General features: G+C 37.6%; 3 protein-coding genes across 4 annotated transcripts in view; 1 reads left to right on the forward strand and 2 right to left on the reverse strand.

The window, feature by feature from the left end:
• Nucleotides 1-24,119, reverse strand: part of LOC134751013 (uncharacterized) — a 182,143-nt gene that overhangs the window by 35,468 nt on the left and 122,556 nt on the right. The gene's annotated exons all lie outside the window — the stretch shown is intronic.
• Nucleotides 779-23,124, reverse strand: LOC134751005 (organic cation transporter 1-like). 2 transcript variants are annotated; one of them, XM_063686318.1, is made up of 12 exons: nt 22,963-23,124; nt 21,243-21,430; nt 20,456-20,546; nt 18,532-18,639; nt 16,584-16,687; nt 16,227-16,420; nt 5,566-5,686; nt 4,476-4,611; nt 3,308-3,917; nt 2,418-2,549; nt 1,809-1,990; nt 779-1,048 (listed from the first exon to the last, which is right to left on the reverse strand). In XM_063686318.1, the coding sequence occupies exons 1-12, from the start codon at nt 23,092-23,094 to the stop codon at nt 845-847; spliced, it is 2,202 nt and encodes a 733-aa protein (XP_063542388.1). In that variant the 5' UTR covers nt 23,095-23,124; the 3' UTR covers nt 779-844. The 2 variants fall into 2 exon arrangements, with proteins under 2 accessions (XP_063542388.1, XP_063542389.1); XM_063686319.1 differs by lacking the exon at nt 22,963-23,124 and having other exon boundaries at nt 780-1,048; nt 20,456-20,541; nt 21,243-21,371.
• Nucleotides 7,931-15,562, forward strand: LOC134751025 (ovochymase-2-like). The gene is made up of 9 exons (XM_063686354.1): nt 7,931-8,112; nt 8,561-8,677; nt 9,233-9,347; nt 9,780-9,877; nt 10,135-10,186; nt 10,449-10,642; nt 14,633-14,781; nt 15,156-15,278; nt 15,374-15,562. Exons 2-9 carry the CDS (start codon nt 8,563-8,565, stop codon nt 15,521-15,523), a joined length of 996 nt encoding a protein of 331 aa, XP_063542424.1. The 5' UTR covers nt 7,931-8,112; nt 8,561-8,562; the 3' UTR covers nt 15,524-15,562.

A 24,119-nucleotide genomic window follows, 5' to 3' on the forward strand; every position in this document is an offset into this window, starting at 1 on the left:
GTCGGACCATTAAGCGATTTAAAAAAACGGGATGTTCAAGAATCAGGCCCAAACCTGGTCTAAAACCAATCTGCTCGTGTCAAAAATATAATCAAAAGCGTTCGTGAGCGTGGTACGGGGTGAAATGTCACCAGACCTAGGGGCAAACTACCACTGCTGTTCATTAATCGGGGAGTAATAAAACCGGCCAAGTGCGAGTCGGACTCGCGCACGAAGGGTTCCGTACCATTACACACAAAAACAGCAAAAAAATCACGTTTGTTCTATGGGAGCCCCACTTAAATATTAATTTTATTCTGTTTTTAGTATTTGTTGTTATAGCGGCAACAGAAATATTTATATCATCTGTGAAAATTTCAACTCTTTAGGTATCTCGGTTCATGAGATACAGCCTGGTGACAGACAGACGGACAGCGGAGTCTTAGTAATAGGGTCCCGTTTTTACCCTTCGAGTACGGAACCCTGAAAATTAACCTAGACTATTATACTCAGAACGTGTTGCAGGGTCATATGCTAGAAAATATCCTAAAATTGTGCGCGGATCCCAGCGTTAGTTGAGCAAGTCGGGTAGACATGTCGAGAATGCGCCACTTGCTCGTAGTTAATGAGCGATGTGCAGCGCGCATGTATTGAGAACGCGCGAATGATATTTTTTTTACATACTGGCAGAGCGATTACCAGATTTCATTTGTCGAAGTATCTGAAAGTATCTGAAGAGAGGTTACTAATGTACATTTTTATATTGTTCGTTCATACCTACCTATTTTAATTGACACTTTTGGCTCAAGTTCTAAAATAACTATGAAGGGTAACGACAATTTTCTTGTGGAAATGCTTTGTACAATTAACAGAGGTCTTCGTGTGCCCGAATATTGCTCTTCACACCAACACAGCTGAAGATCTTGAAGTTTCTGCCAATGAGCTCGCCATCACCCAAAGTCTGTGGCAGGGGCTGGTTCAGAGTCTCTGGTAAGAACAGTGACATGATGCCCGCGAGTACTGCTAGTATGCCGAGGACAATCAGCGGTAGCGCTCTTAAATACACGGCCTGGAAGGTATAGAATATTATATTACTGTAGAAGTTAGAAAGCCGGGAATGGGATTTAAAACATAGAGCTTACACCAATACACTACTCAGAGCTTCCTTTTTAAGCAAAGCCATGTCCTAAAAATATCTAGGGAAGGAGGATGCTTCCCTGTGGGAGTCAAATGTGATGTATTTATGTTTATTGGGTGTGTTGTTTAATATAATAAAAAAACACACACACACACACACACTTGTCATACACTTGCCATAATTCCGACTTATTATAATGTAATTATTATTATATGTTGATTATGTTATAATAATAACCTAACCTAACCTAATCCACTTTTCTGGGACCCTTTAATTTGTATTAATACTTACATATAATTAATATACATAATTATATCACCACTAGTTAGAACTCATGACTTAGTGTAAATATACCCCTATAACCATTATACCAAAAGTCACATTACGTAAATATGTATGTCGTTGATTGTAAGGTTATATAGTATTAGTATGACTTATATTACGTTATTCAAAATGATATATCAAACTATAATACCTATATAAAAAGTAGGTAATTATAAAAAATGTAGTGCATCGTGCGTGCACCCATGTTTTTTGTACCATTTTTTTAAATTCAGATAGTCACCTGGTTGTCACGGCAGAAACCCTGGGCTGGGCCTATACGCTTCATCCACTGTCAGGGATTGGAAATAAAGTCGATGTCAACACTGTCAAAAGCTTTTCAAAAGTCTACAAGTATGGCTTTGCTCACCAAGTGCACGATGTATGGACATGCCAACAGGCCCAGGCCTGCAATGAAGCTGGAGGCGCCCATGGCCTGTGCACGCAGTACCGTGGGCAGCAGCTCCCCTATCTGCACGTAGAATACGGAAAAAGAAGCTCCGATACATAGGCGGCCCACCATCGCTAGAGCCACTGTGATCCACGGCCAATCTGAGAGAGAGAATCATGAGTTATGTACACCCATTAAAAACATATTGATTATGTCATTCTTGTCTTGTAATAGTATTATATAGTACTTGACTTTAATAAAATTGAATTAAGTTGCAGCTAACAAAAATAGACAAACTCTCGTTCTCTATCTGAGGCTTTCCTCATAGCTGGAAATAGTAGTCGTCATTGATTAATCGATCAAAAATTGATAGTAGTCAGCATGGGAGGCGAGTACTGTTATACATAACACACGCGTTTAGATACAATTTTATATTGGGGCTTAGTCCATCTGATTTGAGACTTAGCTGTCTGTAGCTGATACCTTATTTTGGACAGACGGGTTTAATTTTAATTATTTAAAATGTTTCATGGTTGCAAGTTGCAACATAAAAACCAAAACATGTCAGTACAATAATGAAATTAGTACCTTCAGGTACAAACACGCAGCACAGGCAAGCCAGTCCGCCGATGCAGCTGAATACACAGAGAACCCATCGCCGCCCGAGGCGCTCCATACAGCGCCATGCAATGAAGTACGAAGGCACTTCTACTGCGCCACCTGAAACGCCCATTCGTGCTTTTAAATCATACTTAGGTACTTGTTTTTTTCTTGTTTTGCTTCCTTACGTACCTTTTGCGATGTTATTACACGCAACTATTCAAGCCAAGGGCCTGACACTCTTTGATAGAGAAAGATAGTCTTATTGCGATTCCTATAAGAGGAAAGAGAAAACAGCGCCATGCTTTGTCCTTATCACCGACCGGGTGGCATAATAAGTAGGAGGCGATAGCGAAATACCGAAATTTATAAGAGTGAAAGAGAAAAAATCCTATGCTGCCCAAATTTTATATAAATATTCTTTCTCATACCCCCAGTCGCTCGGTGGCGCGTCTATAACTACTTGTATATACTGTCTACGATTCAAGCGATATTGTAGTCTATAAAAGTTTACATACATTTATTTTAAATGAATATAAAATGCGCATCAATTAGTGGACATCTTGTGATTAAAGTTCAGGAGTTGTTTAACTTAACCCCTCGTATGCTTAGACATTGATCCGTGCGTGGGAATTTTAATCTATTGTTTTAAATGTCAAGGTCACTTTTTCAATAATCAAATTTGACAGGCAGTATACGAGGGGTTAAATAGTTTTTCCTGCTTTGAGGATTGTAGTGTTCTCATTGCATTTGACGTCAAACATAATTTTAGATTCTAATTATTAGTAGAACCGATTGATGGTAGATGAATCGACACTTCGTCTTAAAACGAGTATAAGTAAGACGAAGGCTCAAAAAATTCAAAATAGAATATTTACCAATGAAAAATGCTAAGTAATCGTCCACTCCTAAATTAGGCGTATTATAACTCAAGCCATTATACACAACACCCAAAGATACCCAATTAAAAGTTAAAAATATAAACTTTTTTCTGATATTTGGATATCTAAACATATCTAAAAGTGATGCTTTGCAATCCCCTTCGGAATTTTGTTCATCTATTTTCTTATTTTCTTCACTATCTGGGCTCTCTCTGAAAATTCTATTTACAAGTTGTACGGATTTCTTTCTTATAGTCAAAGGAAAAGTGTACGTTTCCATTTGTGTTTTTGGTGAGGTTTCTTCTATATTAAAAGTTTCAACTTCGTCATCAGGTGGAGAATCTACTGTAACTTCGGGAGCTTCTGAATTCTTTAGCCTCGTTCTTCTGTTTACTATCTCAGCTACTTCTAAGGCAATTATTCTTTCAATACTTTCTGACTTAGGTGTTTCTTCTGGCGGGTTTGGGTTGGGTTTAAACGTAAGCATGTTGCTTATCCGCCTATTGTTGAATTCTTCTTTGTTTGTGAGTAAAGGAAATCCCGGTATGTGACCGTTGGCATTAGATAGCATTGTCGTCTCTGCATCTTCTTGTTCTTTAATTTTTTTCTGAAAAATACATATTAATGAAAATAAATAACTGACCTTGATCATCTATTTTATTTATTGATATTTAATTGAAGTAAGGCTCTAAATACCAGTTGCACTTAAACAACTTATGAGTATCAAAGAGAAATGAGTAATCATGCAAGCGTTGAATACTGATCTAAATTCTGTAGAATTGGTAGTTGGTTTTGATTTGGCTGGAAGTCTTTTTCAATTACCTGGCAAAGTAAAAGACATGGAGGTTTTGGGATTATACTGAGCAACTTTTACTGCGAGACCAACCCTAAAATCGCGAAATAAAATTTAGCTGTTTTTTACATTTTGGCTGGTCCATTTTCTATGGGAGGGTAATTTTTTTTCGCGATTTCGTGGTTGATCTCGTAGCAAAAGTTGCTCAGTATAATCCCTAAACCTCTCTGGCAACGGGAATGCACTTATTTTTTGGCCACCCAGTATAGAGTCAATGGCTAAGTGTGGAATGTCACTGTGTCAAATTTCTATAAAAAGTCTGTATTGTGGTAGTGTTAGCTTATACGGACTCTGATAATAAATATTACTGACATGTAACTCCAGCAGAAATCCTTTGGGCAACGTAATGCCGTTCCGTTTAGCGAGGTTGATGAGCACGTTCTCCGCTTCGGCTACGCGTCCACGCCCTACCAGCCACCGTGGGGATTCAGGGGTTGTCCAGAAGAACCTGAAATATCGAACTTTAACTTAAAACATGCATTCGAGATATAAGTATCGCAATTCAGAGGTGAATGAAATTACACATACAGACTAATTTACATTGTCAAGTTCTACAAATATTACCTTAATCTAAATATCAGAGCAATTTCTTGATGCAGTTATTATTTTTCTTAAAAACATTGAATTATTATAGATATGACAAACTTAATAATAAGAATTTCACAATAGAATCGTGAAACACCAAAATTGTATAAAAAAATACTAGTCTAGAAACTTTCTAGAATAAAAATCTAAATGTCTAAATGTCAAAAAATTATTTATTTATTCATGGCAAACTACATTTCATACAAACGTATTACAAAGAAAAAGTATATTTAAAAAAAAAAGTAAGTAGGTAAGTATAGTTTACCACGAAATGGTCCCGCCTCAGCATAATGCTTACCTTAAAGCAAAGATAGATATAACTCCGTAATAGATGGATACAGTCTAAGGAAAAAACGTGCCTAGAAAATCACGAAAATTTGATTCTCGATCAGATGGAGCCACTAGTTTTGGCCTACTCTCGTATAGAGGGCGTTGACAGTTTCGTTTGTTATTTATAATTTTAACGCATATCAGTGAAAGAACATGGGTCAAAATCATATAAAAATAATTAATGCAAAAAAAAAACATTTATCCATATTTAAATACATTTTAACGTATTTTTATAAATCTTCATTTTTAGTTTTAAAGTATGTCGATAGATGGCAGTGAATTTACAGTGGTTACAAAATTTACTATGACATGTACTGTCTCTATCTTATTAGCGAGTCCACCACCACCACCACCACCACCACTTTGCGGTGGCGTCAGCGCCATCTAACCTGCGCTGACTCTAACTACTCTATTAGACTTATTAGTATATTTAGTAAGCCACCAGTACTAGCAGCCTACCACAATATTAATGTGTTGCCACACTCACCCGTAAAGAACAACGAAGGGCAGACTGGTGAGCAGAGAGAGATAAAACCAGTCGCGCACAGCATACGCCAGCAGAGCTAGTAGGCACATACCCGCGGCAAACATCATGCCTACCACAATACCTGCAACATACTTTCTGTTGAATATGTGGTATTTTCTATAAAAAGAGACCTTATTGTCGATGGCGCTTACGCCATTATTAACGATGCTCCGATATAAATACAATGCCGCGCGACGCTGTGCGGCGTAAGCGGCATAGACAATAAGGTCCCTTTTCATAGAAAATGCCCATATATTCACTAATAACACAAATACACATAAAGTTATAAATATAGAGCTGTACCTAAGAAGGGTACATTATGATAGTAGCGACCCACCCCAACCGTCGCGGGACCAGGCTGAAAATCAGCGCGGAGCCCTCTGGCACCGCACATGCTGAGATTGGGACCCTTTGCCTCACCATAGATTTAAGTTAATAGTTATTATGTTATGTTAAGTTGATATTTAAGTTTAAGTTTAGTTTATATTGTATTTTTAAGCTATCCTTTCATAAATTGTAGATTTTTTCCTAAGGTGTGGCAATAAAGATTTTTTATTTATTTATTGATTTATATAATTAAAAATAATATAACTTGAATGCATAAAAAAACCGACCAAGTGCGAGTCGGACTCGCGCACGTAGGGTTCCGTACCATTAAGCAAAAAACGGCAAAAAAATCACGTGTGTTGTATGGGAGCCCCAATTAAATATTTATTTTATTCTGTTTTTAGTATTTGTTGTTATAGCGGCAACAGAAATACATCATCTGTGAAAATTTCACAATATCACGGTTCATGAGATACAGCCTGGTGACAGACATACAGACAGACAGACAGCTGAGTATTAGTAACCGGGTCCCGTTTTTACCCTTTGGGTACGGAACCCTAAAAAAGAAAACTAAACAAGTCCAGTCCCCAAGAATTTGTTAAATAATGTGGCATATGGCAATGGTAATTTTCAAAAGTGGATCTTGGATCCAATAAGAAATCTAAATCGACGTAAATCTTCCCAATAATGAGTCCTTAGTTCATATATAATGGATAGGTACATAGTAACTATATGCTTAGACGCTTAGACTGATAAGCATGTTACCCTGATGAGGGTTCCTTTCGCTGCATGGCGCAATGGGGAAATTTTTTTTGTGCATTCTTAACTCATACTGGAAATACTGATATAAATAAAAAACCGTCCAAGTAGTCGGACTCGCCCACCGAGGGTTCCGTATAAATTTAACTTTTTTTATTTTTTTTTATTTTTTCATTTTTTACACATTTATAGTTTTCAGGTTTTTCCCTGTACTTGTAGTGTAAGACGATATTTTATAGATTTAGGTCAACGGGTAGTACCCTATCAATTTTGTTGCCCTTGACAGTGTCGAAATACACATTTTTTGTGGCATAAATGGCCGTATATTTTTTTTACGTTTACTTAGAAGTTTGTTTTTTTCACAGCTTCAAAGGGTTATAGCCATATACTCAGGGTTTTAATTTCAACTCGATACATCAACGCGTTCCCGTGATAAAGGGTCTTGACAGACAGACTAATGGACAAAAAAGTGGTCCCATAAGGCGTCCGGTTTTCCTTTTAAGGTACGAAACCCTAAACATTAGTGCTATGATAAAAACTTTAGGTACTAAAGGTTAAAATCATATTTACTAGAAAGGTCCTTTTACCTATAGTGTAAGCGAATACTAAAATGTCTCCATAACTTCTTTAATTTAACGTTTCCGTTTTCTAAAATACGGTATGGATATGTAACTTAAAAGGTCCTATCTTGAACAGCTGTTTCAAGTTTTTAATGTGTTAAAAATGTTCATCTTCGATGTTTTAAATCGATTAGTCGTAATCGAAACTTAACAATTTCAAAAAACATTTAGGGCCTACTTATTGTTGTTTAATTACACATATATATTAATGACACCAAACCCCTATCATCTTTAATTACATTTGACTCGTATCAAGTTCGTGAACCTAAACATTGCTTCGCCACGACATCATTTACAAACAATATTAAACTTTATATCAAATATAATAGGTTCTTTACTAACTGCATCGATAAAATGGTCTTACCAACTTGTTTTTACCGCTACTTTGACCTGTGGTTTATTACTTAATGCGTTTTTGAACCGCAAACATATTTGTATTTTGCGAAGACTTAAAGAAGATTCTTACTACAAATATTATGTGAATGGAATATTAGCTTAGTGTGAATAACAACAAGGTTCAAATTGGATTACCTTGAAAGATTATATTAAACTTCAGTGTTATATTTGCGGTTATTTGCAAAATAAAACTTGTTTAGTTATCACTGTGAATCGAGACAAGGAAGACGCACAAATATTCTCGAATATGGTTATTAAAACTAAAGCAATGTTATAACTGAGATTGGAGTTGTTTAGTAGCAGCTTAAAGAAGTTTGAGTGTAATAATCCCGTTCAACTGAAAATCAAAAGGATTTGTAAAGACAGTTGTTGTGAATCTGTGTCATCGCATGTGATTGATAAACAGGTATGTTAGTCAGTCTTAATAGGAATACCTACGATTAATTAAGTACCTAACTTACCTAGTATTTTTGTATTTATATTTGGAAATTATTTAACAGCATGTATCTCAAATGTCCAAAGAATTTGGTAAGAAAAATGTGAGGAAAGGCAAATTTCTTTCAGAAACAAAAAGTAGCAGGTACCTGCTTAGTTATCTGAAATAGCACCGGGGTTATCTTAAAGGTTTGTGCTGTATTATAAAACCAATTTAATGCATTTTGAACCCAAACTTAGCCGTCCCAAGATTACCAGAACATGCAAACCTCGAACAAAAACAATAACTAACCTAGGATTTGACGGTATCCAAAAATGTAATGGTTCGGTTTCTAGTTAAGTGCATTATAAAGTTGCTAGTTAGTATGACTACTGCTACAAAGACTGAGGCAAATTGATAACCATCTCAAGTGTTCCAGCCATGAAACTGCATCAGCTAGCAGTGCTGAGTGCGTGTGTGACGCTGGCGGCTGCGCTGCGCGTACGTCGTGACGATGATGATGATGATGATGACATAGACCTCACACCTACCGGCCGTAAGTTTCATCCTTGAGTCCCAGGGATCTAAATATGTTAGCCAAAAAACGACCCTGAGGTTCTTAAATTGGAATTAAATATTGATTGTAATTGAGGTCGTAATATCGCGGGACTAAAGGTGTTAAGTTAAGACCCGCTTTACACAGTCCAGTCCTCTACGGACAATTGACCTATTATATACCTTATACGATAAGGTTATAAGACGTAGAACGCTTGTGTGAAGGAATTATTGCACACTTGTTCAAAATATAATCCTATTTTAACAGAATTATTCCAATGCGAGAAGATTTGTCGTATTGGTTGATAAAAGTCTAAAATCCGATAAAATTTAGTAACAATATTACTTAATTTGTCTTGGATTGAAACATTTTCTGTGTTTTAGTTTCCCGGAAACAGTTTATATAGGGAGCTGGACTGAGACTAGGTGCTCTGTACATAAACAAAGCAACCTAGTGGGATTTGTGATCATCGCAAAAAACAAACAAAATAAGTAGTCGGATAAAAAAAATACCATGTATAGCTTTGAAACTGATCTGATCTAATTACCCCAACAGAAACCAAGGCGTGTAAGACAAAGGACGGCAGAGACGGCATGTGCGTTCATGAGAGCATGTGCACGGAAGACCACGTGTTCCAACCAGGTGGTGTCATCGATGACAGTGAAATTAGGTACGTCACTGAACAAGTCAGCAACATTCAGCAAGCTATGTCAACAAACCAAGAACAAGACTAGGACGGACTCTATGACATCCGACATGATAGCAAGTACACGAAGACATCGTGTTGTAGAACAAACTAATATAAAAAGTCGAAGGCAGATCAATTTTATTGCTAATTCTCACTAACTTTGTGGACATTAACTACTGTACAAAAAGAGATCACACTATCTAACACGTCCATTTCTCAAATCCGAGCATCCCAGCAGTCAACAAATAAAGTAGATTAGACTCTATTTAATTGTCTAGCAAAACTTCGGCTTCGTCTTATTAATGCTGTTGGAAAACATTATAACACCCAAGATTATCAACAGTTTTAAATGTTTTAGTCAGTATTACTCATTGAGTTTAAGCTTTATCTACTCTAAACATTCATGTCTTGCAGAATTGGCAGTTGTCCGGGCAAGTGGGACTGGTGCTGCGTTTTCCCCAATATGACGACCCCGGAGCCAACGGCTACAGATCGGAGCCAAACAGACACAGGTAAACGATAAGGCTATTAACCGCTTATAAAATTAAAATTAAATTAAATAATCATTTATTTCGGAATATAAATTTACATAATGTATTAGTAGCTTATTACTAATTACTATTATTATAAGTACAGTACAATACGTTTTACAATTCTTAAATAGTTAGGTATTCAAGTTTCATCGATAGATTTTCAAGCGAAACCTGCTTGAAACGGATATACAATATGTATATAAGTGCAATACAGATAATTTCGTTTTCTTTTTCAGGGTGCAGAACGGGAACGAAGGACTCGTGTCCATGGTGCATTGGGTTGTACCGGCAAGTATACCTATGTTTTTAAAATTTTAATATATCTCATATGTGTATCTTTGGAAAGCTGCCCCACAGAGCCTGATTCTTGCTACGTTTAGTAAGATAAAAGGATCAATATTCTCTCAATGCATTTGGAACTAACTGGACGAAAAGATTCAGCTAACTTCGGTATCTTTGGCCCTCGAGGACTCCATAGCAGAGTAGTCTCGCTGTTGGCTTCGACACCAAAGACCAACTACAATATTTTTTTGTATTTAACGATTTTAAGAGATGGCGGCAATCCTCGCACAAAATCTCCCTCTGGTCTCTACTGCGGAGGGGCGGTCATAGGATCCAAGATCGTGCTGACGTCCGCCTCCTGTGTGCTGGGTGGAAAGGGATCCAATCTGTGGGTGCAACTGCCAGGCTCAGCCAAGCACTATGCTGTCAATAGTACAGCGAAGAATACTCAATTCAACTCGGGTAAGTTAAATTAGTCTAGACGATGTATATTATACAGTACATATTTATTTATTTATTTATTTATTTATTTATGTTAAGGAGAACCAACAGCTATACACTTACAATAAACAACAAGATTAAAACAGGAAGCCAATTACAGGAACTCACAGGTAGTAACAAAATATTCAATTTTAAACTAATGCTAACACTTACGCACACACACATGCGTACAAAAAAGAGAGAAAAAATAACATAAAATAAAAAACATACCAAATTGAAAATTAATGGCGATGGAAGCCTTACAATAATCCTAAGTTTTGAACACTTAGTTCATTAGCCCCTCTAGGGGCTTCTACTTATAGGTATACTTATTCAATAACAACAGAGGTCACATAGTTCCAGATAAAAAACACTCTAAAGTAAAATTGATCAGATTCAAATGAAGAATACATATTTAGTGACAAGGCGCCAATACAGTAAGTTGATAAATTCCATGCATTTCATCGCATAATGAAAACGAAACAAAAAAAAAAAAGAAAAAAAGATTACATCTACGAGTAACATTACATTAATAGAAATGTCGCTCACATAAAACACCGCTCAACCAAACTATGCCTCACATTAGGAACTTTACAGTTGAATATATCGATATCAAGTTCTTTCGATAGCTCATTTAGCCTTCGACTCGCGCGAACCAGGAAGCTATTCTGTCTATATTTGGAGGATGCAGTCTTAACAGATATTGGGGGATGGTACCTTTTAGAGCGATAGGGGGTAATAAAAGAAAGTTTACTAAGTAGCTCGGAACAGTCAGTTACACCACTGGTGATGTTCAGGAGAAAGGTAATATCAGATATGTCACGTCTTTTTTGCAATGGGACTAGATGGTGTTTCTTACAAATACTTAAATAATTAGATGAGCTATAGGGATATTTCAGTTTAAAGCATAAATATTTTATAAATTTTTTTTGAACGCGTTCGATTCGGTCAACGTAAGTATTATAGCAGGGGTTCCAGACCTGTGACGCGTACTCCAGTTTACTCCGCACATATGCGCAATAAAGCACTTTCAGGGTTTTAGCTTGGGTGAAGTATATAGAATTTCTCATTATAAAGCCTAGCGCTTTTAGTGCTCCACTAATAATACTATCTATGTGCTTGTCAAATATAAGTTTAGAATCGTGAATAATACCCAAATCCTTCATATAAGTTACTTTCTCAAGCGGGTGACCCTTTATTGTATATGATGTGGAGGTTACATTGCGTTGACGGGAAAATGTAATTGAAAAGCACTTTGAGGGATTAAGCTCTAACTTATTCACTTCACAGTACTCATCGAGACGTTCAAGATCGGACTGCAATAATATTGAGTCATGGTTGCATTTTATCTCGTTAATGATCTTCATGTCATCTGCAAAGCAGAGAAGTTTAGAGTGCAAAAAACACTTGCCTATATCGTTAACAAAAATGTTGAATAATAACGGACCGAGCAGTGACCCTTGCGGGACGCCGCTTGGGACTGATACCCATCCAGATATATAGTTATTGACCACGACAGCCTGAGACCTATTATTGATATAAGAGGAGAACCACCTCAGTAAATCCCCATGTATTCCCATGTCATATAACTTTGATATAAGCAACCTATGATCAATTCTATCGAAACACTTGCTGTAGTCAGTATATATGACGTCAACCTGAAGCCCACTATCCATAGCTTCAGTGACATAATCATTAAGTAAAACAAGATTGGATACAGTTGACCTTCGTTGCAAAAAACCGTGCTGATAATCACTAAAAGAAAGTTTAAAAGTATCGTATACTTGTTGAAACACAATTTTTTCTAGCACTTTTGAAAGTATACATAATTTCGATATTGGTCTATAGTTAGTTATTTCCGTCTTCGGACCCTTTTTGTGAACGGGGGTGATAAAAGCCGACTTCCATATTGAGGGAATTGAGCACTCGGCGAATGAACGCCGAAAGAGTAAAACAATGGGACACACCAAGCTCTTAGCACAGTTAATTAGGAACTGGGCAGGTAGCTCATCAAGACCCGCTGATTTAGAAGGATCTAATTTTAGTAGTATATTAGAGACAACGTCCGGATTAATTTCAATGCTATTTAAACTAGCCACTGAGTCATACCTGGGATAGGGTGAATGATCGGTATTATTATTATTTGAGGCTCTGAAGGTGGTAGAAAAATAATCTGAGAAAGCATTGCAAATATCTAAGCCTGAATTAAATATTCTGTTTCCATACTTAAGGCTGCTGGGTAAACTCTGAGAGGATGAACGAGACTTCACAAAAGACCAAAATTGTTTAGGGTTAGTGGCAATATTATTTTCTACCCGGTGTATATACGAAGTAAAGCATGTATCTTCTAATTTACGTACTCTTTCCCTAAGAACGTTATATGAAATTAAGTCTGATAGATTCTTGTATATTTTATATTTCCTGAAATATTTGTATTTTTCTTTAATTACTTTCTTCAAGGAAACGGAATACCATACCGGATAGTTATCCTTTTTAATTATTTTACTGGGTATAAATTTATCCCTAAGTTTCTTAAAAGTTACGTAAAAGAAATCCAAAGCTTGGTCTAAAGTACGGTCGGAAAACTCAGTCTCCCAATTGATGGTAGCTAGCTCGTTATTAATAGACGTGTAGTCACCTTTGTTGTAAAAATATTTAACCCGAGGGGCTGTATGAAGCGGGAGGACAGTGGTTAACTTAATTCGAATAGTTTAACATATGGTGCTACTTTCCCGCACTAGTGCGAGAAAGCCCACTTTCCTTGCATATAATGTCGAAAATTTAAAGGGCCATAGCTCGTTGCAAATTTCCTACTTTCTGCACTTGTATCGTAAATAACTAATTAACGCAATTAGTTGTGTGAAATTGCTCTAACTAAGCCTTTTGTAGTTAGCGGCCCAAAGAGGATTTTGACTTCCGACATCAGAGAACGCTTTTCTCCTCTATTTCATATTTCATATTTATTTATTGCATCCATGGTACACAGGTGTTACATATATAATAGTTTCACATGGGCCCTGGTAGGGCAAGGCAATTATCTTAAATCTAAAGATTAATTTATATATGTACAATATATTTGACAGTGTCTTATTTAACTTTTAATAATTTCATAGTTGTATTATATAATATATGTATAGTTATTTCTAAAGTCAATAACTGATTTTATTTTACCAAAATTTATAAAATTAAATATGCAATAATAATATACCGAGCTATTCCGAGCTACTTCAGGCCAGTTGGATGTTTAAGGTGTAGTAGGTTCAGCCAGCAGAGGTTTAGAAAAATCGTAGCGCGTTTTTAGCTCATAATACGGTTGCCAGAATTTTATTTGCAATTTTGACGCCTTTCTCTATTACTTCATCGTTTCGTAACCTGATTTGACTTTTTGACTTTCACTCTATAGGTCTAAAACGCACCTTAAAATTTTGTAACATTTTTTTTTTGCAAAAAAGCTAAAATATATAAAAAATTGCTTCTAAAAATGCGCAATTCGATTTTTGATCGAACCCATAGATTACTTTTTTTTGTTGAAACTTACAAAAAAAACATGATATTCGCCACCCCGGGCACGCACAGCCATCTCGCTCAGCTCAGTGCCTTAACTCTCTGAGGGGCTATACATAGCTCACCTGAGGACTCTAGCGGTACTCAACCGTGACCACTCAGACGTTTTGTTCACTTAGATATCCTAAATACGTAAATAAATAAAAACACAGTAGAACAGTATTAACGTCTTGTCGAAGCTTTCTCAGCGTTGCCGAGTGATAGGATTCCAAGAGACGTAGATAGGTTTTGAAACTTTCGATGTTCCAGGTGTCCCAGGAGTCTAAAATTGCCTATCAAATCCAACCTTGAAATTTTGGTATTGAGAGTTTGCCGATATCGCGTCCTTGGGATTCAAAGATATGCTGCCTTACGGCGTCCATGTCAGCCATAATTGGTTGTATAATAAACACGATTGCAACGTTTCAGGGACTCGAGAGCACGACACAGCGCTCCTACTGTTAGATGAAGAGGTTCCTTGGCCGGAAAAGCAAACTGGGGCTTGTCTGGGACTCAAGACACCACTAGCAGGGGACTGTGTCGCTATCGGCTTTGATAAGAAAGACCAACTAGTATTTGTAAGTAGATTAGAGGGTGTAAATAACACGGACCATTTTTCGGTTACACGGTTTATAAATACTAATTCGTGACCAATTTAAATACTAATTCGTGACCAATTTTTAAAAAGCGGTGTCATCGGAAATTAAACTGTATTGTATCCAAAACTGGGACCCTATTACTAAGACTCCACTGTCCGTCTGTCTATCTGTCACCAGGCTGTATCTCATGAACCGTGATAGCTTGACAGTTGAAATTTTCACACACGATGTATTTTTGTTGCCGCTATAACAACAAATACTAAAAAGTCCGGAACCCTCGGTGGGCGAGTCCGACTCGCACTTGTCCGGTTTTTTAAATATATTTTGATAGTCACTTATTTGCCTGATTTCAGACGCCTGTGTCAGTGACAACCGGTAGCTGTACTGAGCAGGGATCTAGTTATGACGCTGCATGCGGCCGAGCTACTGGGACCTGCTCTGTAGCCTCAGGGTCCCCAGTCATGTGCCCGTCAGACGTAAGTACTTTTAACCTCTTGTGAGGCCTTGACTGTCGATAGCTGTACCGAGCAGGCACCTATTCCTACTACAAATATGTTCTATTCGTTTACAGGGCGAAGGACTGATCGTGGCCGGGCTAGCTCGGCAGAACTGCATATCAAACGCGGCGGTACTGGGTTCCCTGGTACCTTCAGCAGACTGGATACGAGACGAGCTCACCAAGAATGCTATCGCAGCCAACCGATACAGCATCATCCGATAGGACGATTGATGCGAAGAATACATATAATACTCATTGTTGAATGACGTAAAGTTAAATAAATGCGAGACAATATTAAAAATTTTAGTAAGATATAACCGTTTCCTAACAGGGCAGTGGGAGCGTAGTCAACCAGATTTTGAGAACTCACCGCGAATGCGTCTATTCGTAATTCGCATGTCAGTAATATTGATTTGGCCGAGTGGAATTTGAAGGTTTTATGGTTATTTTGAGAACTAATTGTCCGTGATTTTCCTCCGGGTTAATCCCAGACCGGGTTAGGAAAACTCGCGTGACACTAACTGCAGGATGCGTACCTAGTGTGCAATGCGCGGGCAAAACACCAATGTCGTAGTAGATCTGTATGCCTATTCATATTTTAAAAATCCCAACTTCAACAACAAATCAAGTTGATTTCTTTTAAATCCTTACCGCTTCGGGAAAAACCTTTACCGCCTCCATATGTAATTTAAGCCAACTCGTAGTTCAGAGCGAGAGGCAACATGGTGCTGGAAACAATATTAGATTTCCCTACTGCATTCCTTAGTACATTCCTGAGACATCCTTAGTACATATCCGCAGCAAGCTCGGTTCTCCATACAAACGTATTTACGCTCTCATTTTAAAACGACTAGCTAGATTGCTCTGAAACTTTGTATTTACAATAGGATAAGGTGTATCTATGCCTGTAATTGGTAGAAGCTACCTGCAGACGTCCGTTTCTTAGGAGGCATCAGCTCGAGCGCTAGGATGAAGGGCTGCTGGTACAGCGCCGGAAAGAACAGTCCGCAGGCCACTCGAAGCGCCGTGTAGCCCCAATACGATGTGATGAACGAGGTTGATATGGCCAGAGGGACTTCCAGGAAGATCATCAGCAGGATTGTGGGTCGACGACCGTATCTGTTGAAAAGGATTTTATGTGATGATATCCGGTTAGTGGTGCGATCGGCACTTGCGACCTTGCTTTTGTTTAAAGCTCGATAAGGTCGTCACATGGTAGTCATGCTTTCAGCTATCCTAATTCTAGCCTGCCCTGCAACAAACGCCGTTGTCGAAAACGAACCTGTCTGACATCCACCCGAAGAACAGGTTGCCGAAGATGGAGCCGACCCAGAACAGCGTGTTGCTGGTGCGAGGCAGCCAGTCGTTGTCGCACACCAGCGCGAACTGAAAACAAAATACTGTATGAAGACGGCGGTAGGCGGGTGGTAAGCTTAGGTGGTAAGGTACAGTGAGCTGCGAAATTGCATGGAGAAATTATGAACGAGTTAATTGATAAAGTCGCCATGCACTTTTGCTGCTGATGGTACATCTGACCGCTTAGCATGACTTGCGTTGTCGTTTCGAGATGTCTACTTATAATTGGTGTACCTATCTAAGAAATGGGGATGACCCTTCACATTCACGTCTTTCCTGCAGACTTATCCAAGATTAAGTTCTAAAAAGTGTGCAGAAAACGATACGTTTCTGCTCTAGAGCACTGTACTTTCTAAGTATTTTTTTTTACCATAAGCAATTAAAATTTTGGTTTTAAATGGATTTGCTGTACAATTTCCATTGTGATAATTAACTCCCCATTCCACAAATAACAATATTTTTACCTAAATTGTTAATTAAAAGTACCCTCAAGAGTATTTCTTGAAGTGCTTAGCCCTGTTTTTTTTAATGCAAATGTATTTTACTTTCCTCGTTTTCGAAATGAAAAGTAGAGTGTTTTACTCGGGTGAAAGGCATCGTATCAGTTTCGGACTATTGTCGCTCTCACTGCGTTCAAGCGCCAAACTACCTCGACAGCATTGGGTGCCTCTCTTCCCTTGGTTAACAATCTACGATTTAAAATACTCAAACCGGAGTTAGGGGGTTTAATTCTCGGTTAGTAGGTACCTAGACTAATACGCAATTAACTGAGGTTAATTACCTACATAATATGAACTCCTAGTGTGTATTATGTATAAAGCGATAAGAGTTATTACTATCAAGTATCAAAACAAAACAAAGAGCCAATGTGCCGAGTATTTCACAATTTTGCCTTTGCCCTGCGGCGGATCAATCGATAGATAATAAGGCTGCCATGCATAGTTCATGGGTAAATTGGAAACAGTAATGGATATCTGCTACGAAATTGTATCCACAGTAATCACATTGTCGGCCTGATTCAAACAATGATTTTAAGAGATCACTGCGGTACGTCAAAAGTAACGTTTTTGGTTGAAGAAATGTCACTTGACACTGATAGATATCGTACCGCGCAGTGATCTCTTAGAAGTATTGTTCGCATACGGCCGATTGTCGGTTGATGTTTATTTACTCGTATCAGTTTGTTGAAGGAAAACATTGTGAGGATATTTACGAGTAAAGCTGTCTACGAAATTCGGCGTAAGGTGAAAGATAGTTACGCAGTAACGAATCAGCTTGCTAAAAGCCCCCACAACAAATGTCTCGAAATAAAATTCAGAAGCGCACGAAAAACTGATGCTGACCAAGTTGATATGCGTTAATTAGATCAGGAGGCGCATTCTGATTGTAATAACAGGTTATAGCTGGGGAGCTGGCGATGCTAAATGTGTATTACTCGAGCGTTAGAGACCTATTGGAATCGAAAGAGAAGATGATGAGAAGAAAGAAGGTTAATACAGGCTATAACAAATCCAGATCAAATTCATATACTGTGATCAGGTAAAAAACGTTGGGAGCTTAGTAGTAAGTACGATTTACCACTAAGCTGCCAATGCTTTTTAATGGAGGTCGCAGTTTTTTGAAAAATGTCATTTTAAATTTCGTCACCATTTTATATACGTCACTTCTCAAAGATCTTGAGGAAGCCAGTCTAATCCCAATAAGGCCTTGTTTCTCCTTTGGACAGTCTTTCGTAAAAGCTAGAGCTGCGACAATTCTTGGGATCACTTTAGGGTACAACTAAGCTTAAAGCTTGAGGACGAAAATGATATAGTTAACTTTAAGCATAGCACGATTTTTGCAAGGATCTTTCATGACATTACAAATATACGTACTTCAGTGACTAAGGTCCTTTCATACTGGCTGGTACTGAAGCTCCACCCGTTGGTGCAAGGTACCGGCTCTTTTCTCAGCTTCAGGATGGCCTCTGTCACTTTTGCTATCTGTAAAATAGGTACATGAGGTACATCAAATGTAAATATTAGGTACTTTTGCCTGCGACTTTGTCTGTGTGGAATGAAAAGAACTATCCTATCCTATACCTCAAACTACCTCCGTACGAAATTTCATCTAAATCGGTACAGCGGTAAAAGCATGAAGAGGTAACATTGTTACATTACAGACAGACAGATAGTTAAAAAAAATTTAATCTGTTTATTTAATTAAAAAGACATGCAATATTTAAAGAACTTATCTACTAATTTTCGAAAAAGTCAATTTCATTGGCCTATTAGTTTATTTGGCACCGTGATACCGGTCAATAAATTGACACCCTATTGCTATAAATTAAAGATTGAGGGTAGGTACGTATTGGGACTGTAACATTTCGCGGAAAAGTCATAAGAATGTTGTATTTATTTACTTACTTATTTAGATACCTCACACTTCACTGGCTCAGTGACCCAAAAAGGATCTTGGCCTCTGACACAAGAGAGCGCCACTGCCCTATTCTGCGCCACTTCACGCTAGTTGTGGGTATTCCGAGGGCGGACAGGTCTTTTAGGGCTTCGTCACTCCAGCGGTATCTGGGACGCCCAGAACGGACGCTTTCTGCCCGGGTGCCCCACATACGTTCTTCTCACAGCACGATCCTCTCCCATCCTCTCGAGCAGGTGACCAAGCCAGCGGAGTCGTGTGGCTTTGATCTCGCCAATTATATTGGGCATCGCAACCAGCTCCTCTAGCTCCCTATTATTCCTACGCCTACAAGTTCCATCTACCATCTTGTAGTTAATTCTAGTAAGTATTTAGATACCTATGTTGTTATATTCAATATGCAATCAGTAGTGCATGACACTGAATTAAACTTTCACGATTTTTACTCATTATTATTTACAACGACGGGGCTTAATCGCGTAAAATAAGTTTTAAATTAAGTTTAGTTTTAGTTTTAGGAGTAGTGCATGATTGAGATTAGTTACAAGTATCACATTATATGACATTATACTACCATAAGCTACCTTGTATTTGGAATGTGTAATAGCTTTTATTCTTAAGAGCAACTTTATATAATATATTATGCAAATTAATAACAAGTGTACCCCATTTTTATTTAAATAATGACAGCAAGTCAGATACAAGACGAATTTATATCAATTAAACCGAAAACGCCTTTGAATAATTATCACCAGTTTGTTAAAAATGTGTCCAAGACCAACGTCGTTTACGCAGATATAAGTGTTAAAACACTCAAGACATGGAAGCTTATTTTTAGTTTAAAATCTCATCTTAATTTGTTTTTGTTATGATACTATTGATACTTTGTTATTGATATATTTGGGGTGCATTTCGCTCGCACTAATATGTGCAAGTAATGGAATCACTGATAGAACCATATCAATATCAAAACTATAAAAAAACTGAATTCGCTCCAAGTTATTTTCAGTCAAAAGCGTATTGAATACAAAGCTCGTGTGATCATTACAAAATGTACAGATCCTCCTCATTCATAAATTACTAAAGTTGACAAGCCGCTAGTAGTTAGTGTAGTTTGTCCCTTTCCGACGTCAATACGTCATTATACCAATGTATGATGGAAAGGGACAAACGATAATTAGCGGCTTATCAAATTCAGTAGACGTTTATGAATAAGGGGGATAGTGGACAATCTTTTGCCATCGTATTTTCTCGGAAACGTCATGTTACTTCAGTCAACCAACGTCTAATAGACGGAAATAGCATACCACGTTCGTGCGTTTCCGTGAAAATACGATGGTAAAGGATTATTCGCTACATCTGTATAGTGGTAGTTCCACACACCTGTTCTTTTCTTTCCGTTTCTCCTTCAGCGGGTACCAGCCGTCTCGTAGTCACTTTCCGCATCACACCGCCTTCCCGGATTATTTCTGTTCTATTTGACATGACAATGAGATCTACATTAGTCTTTCAGTAGATTTCAGATTAGATTACGAGTAAAAGGGGCTCTTTTAGTGCCACTTCAACTAGTGAACAGTGAATATATTTATCCTCATCTACTTATGGCAAGATTGAAAAGCTTATCGGCATTTTTGATTCCGGTCCATTCCCTGATGTTATGTAGCCACGATATCTTTCAACGTCCAGAACATCTTTTTCCAGCCACTTTACGTGTTTAAAGTAGAAAAAAAAGCAGAAAGCAAGAAGAAAGTAGTAAGAAAAGCAGGAAGACAAAAATAAGTATACCTATATTCATTTTGTATTCCTGCTTTTCTTGGTAAGTTTAGAAAAGTACCAGAAACACCCTAGAGTTATTTTAGGGATTTTAACTACAGCAGCGAATCGCAAAATAAAGTAGCTATTCCAAAATTTAAGACAGATAGATGGACCGAACAGACATGACAAAACTCCAGTCCCAAATTTGACATTTTAGCTATGGAACCTTGTTGAAAAATGACAGTTTATCTTTCCAGTAAATAGTTGGTCAAACCAAATTGGCAGAAAATAAGAACAAAGAAATCTATACTCATCTTTTCTTTTGAGTGCTAGTACTAGAGTAAGACAAAGATAGTATGATTCTCTCTGCCTATGTTTGAAATGAGACAGTCCTTTGACACACTATACTTTTTACCTTTCGTCTACGTAATCATTCAGCACTACAAACAGCGTCTGTGGGTCCACAGTATAAGTACGACAGCTTTCAGACACACCATTGTGTTCTGGCACCGTCAGGGATTTGATCAGCTGGTCAGGCAGAGCCAGGCTCTCGAGTTCAGGAGATGGTGCGCACCAGTGCTCCGGGGTAGCGTTGGTGAAGACCTAGAAACAATAAAAGTATTAATTGAAACTATGAAAAATCTTAAAGGAATAATCTAAAAATTCTAAACGAGGGATTTGCACGAAATATTCGTCATGAAAAATTTACAAACCCAATTTTGATGTTGTAGTAGAAAAACTGTCGAAACTAGAAACAACCCGATGATATTTTTTATTGTCGTGGCCTTGGAATTTCCTTCCTAATAGATGGGAACTCTTCCACTGCCTTCTGAGACGAAGTGCAAAAAGACCTTATATATATGTAACCTTATATATTATTATGTAACTTAATGTAACGGACAGTGTATGATCAATACCAAATAAAAATCTATCTATCTATCTATAGCGAACTCGACGCGGTCGATTGGACAGAAACGGATTTGGACAAAGAAGCATACATAGCAGTCTTTGGTATCGGAGGGCAAGATCCACTATGCGTGGTTGAACCACAGCAGTAAATAGGTAAGTACTAAATGGGAACTATTTTTGGCACCGTCATGAAGACCGTTTCAGAGTATCCTGCCATAAACCGTCTATCAAATACAAATACAATTTTTTTATTTCTGAAAGTTTAAATTATGATGCTTTTATTCTCATAAAAGATATATACAATGCTACTGCTAAACTAAATTAATAACTAGCTTAAATCTGAAATAGAAAAATAACAGTGTAACATTTATGCTGATCCCCACACTAGGCATAGCCTGTCCTGTGGGAGACATACGAGTAATTTGGTTTACAGTTTACAGTAAAAACAATGATATAATATACTGTCAGTTACTGACAACAATGAGGTTTTTGAAAAAGAAAGAGACAATTATTACATTAAACAATGAACTAAAAAAACATGGGAAATGGAATTTATGTTTATAGTAAGTAATTGAAATAACAGTTTACATGACATGACAAAAAAGCAAAAATATTCTATTACGGTTTTTAATATACAGCTCGCTGAAATTCAGACAGAGAGCGAAGGTTTAGCAATATTAGGGTTCAAGTTATTGTTCTTCGGGCACCCTATTCGTAAAATAAACCCAAATCATTTTACTTCACAGCATTACTAACGATTAAGTTATGCTATTGAAATATTGGAATTTGTTCCATGTCGTTCTCAATCTCTGCTCACATAGAGCGTGGCACGACTCGGTATAGTATTCTATTATGGGCGCCATTCATATTTAGATTTAAACGCTGTCTTTCATAACTGCTTTGCAAAGTAATGAACTGATTCAGAATCAGGAGATAATACACTGACTAAGTAACGCAGCGTAGGCGAACAACACGCGAACGCGAAGCGGCGCGGCGCGGAGTGGGGTGAATCAATCCTTTGATACCTATAGAAGTGTCCTACGTGGGCGATCTCGTTGCGAACGCGAACGCATTGGGCCCGCCGCGCCGCGCGCTTCGCTTCGCGTACGCGAGTGTTCGCCTACGTAAAACGCAGCGTAAGTAGAATAGTAGGCGTGAGTAGTAGGCCATTTATAGAAAAAAAAAGGTGACCAATACACAGAGCAATATTCTTTACTTTAACTTACTTGTGAAAATATTAAGAAGGACGTAGGTATAGATGCCAATGCACAAAGCAAATAAAATAGCAGAGCATGCCAGCAGCCGGCTTTGGTCGCCAGCTGCGCCGCCTCATCCAACTCAGCGCTCCACGACGTCATTACGCCATTTTGAAATTCACTAAATTCACTTACACTTCCACTTCTATACTCTGTCAGAACAAACTTTTAAAAGCATCTTCAAAAGACTTACACTTTTACTTTTACAATCTGACGGTAGTTTCTGAAAGTTCACTTAGATACACCATTTCGCCTTTAGTCAATATGAAAGTTTTTTTTTAATTCACTTACACCTATTCACTTTTGCAGTCAGAATGGCCTTTCAAAAATTCACGTACGGCATTATTCAATTTTGAACGTAAAGGAAAGTCTTATTCAAGTCACAACATTGTTATGGCTGTAAGTACAGTAGAAGAAGAGCAGAATAGTTTATGAATGCAAATCCTGTTGATATTTAAGATTGACTAACATAGGATATTAAGTTAATGATATATTATTTCAGACTGTGTGAAAAAAAATATTTGAATTTATTTAATAAGCACATGTCACAGAGATTGTATTACCTACATGTAACATAGGTGTATTTTCACCTAAGGGTTTCGTAGGAAGTCTTATGAAAATTCGTTTACACCTTTTCTAGGGTCTAGGTCTAGGGTGACCTCACGAACTTAAAAGGTTAGTTAATAGACTCCTATGTTTTAATAATTGATTAATTACATTTAAATCAATTGAATAATTATTTATAAGTTAAATCAAACTTTTAAAATACATCACAAATCGCACCCACCATTACATGTAAAACATTCGCACTAAATCACCGCACTTTCAAACATCAACTCTCGTCAGAAGTGCGCAAAATTAATATATCGCATAATTCTCGCGCATTTGTCGAACAATATTCGCAATACTCGCGTACAGACGCGCGACACGAGCAACGGCTTGTGACTGTCTCGTCTATTGGAGCTCGGGGAGACGCGATTCCGTTTCGTTTTGTGGCATGGCCAACATGTCACGAAAAGAAATAAAACCAAATATGTACACAGATAAAAAAGGTCATGAACCAAGGAGTGATATGTGAAAATTAATTCGAAAGGATCTTGAATCTTTTCGAATTTAAATATCAGAAA

Source organism: Cydia strobilella, chromosome 21 (assembly GCF_947568885.1).
Source record: "Cydia strobilella chromosome 21, ilCydStro3.1, whole genome shotgun sequence".
Classification (NCBI taxonomy): domain Eukaryota; kingdom Metazoa; phylum Arthropoda; class Insecta; order Lepidoptera; family Tortricidae; genus Cydia; species Cydia strobilella.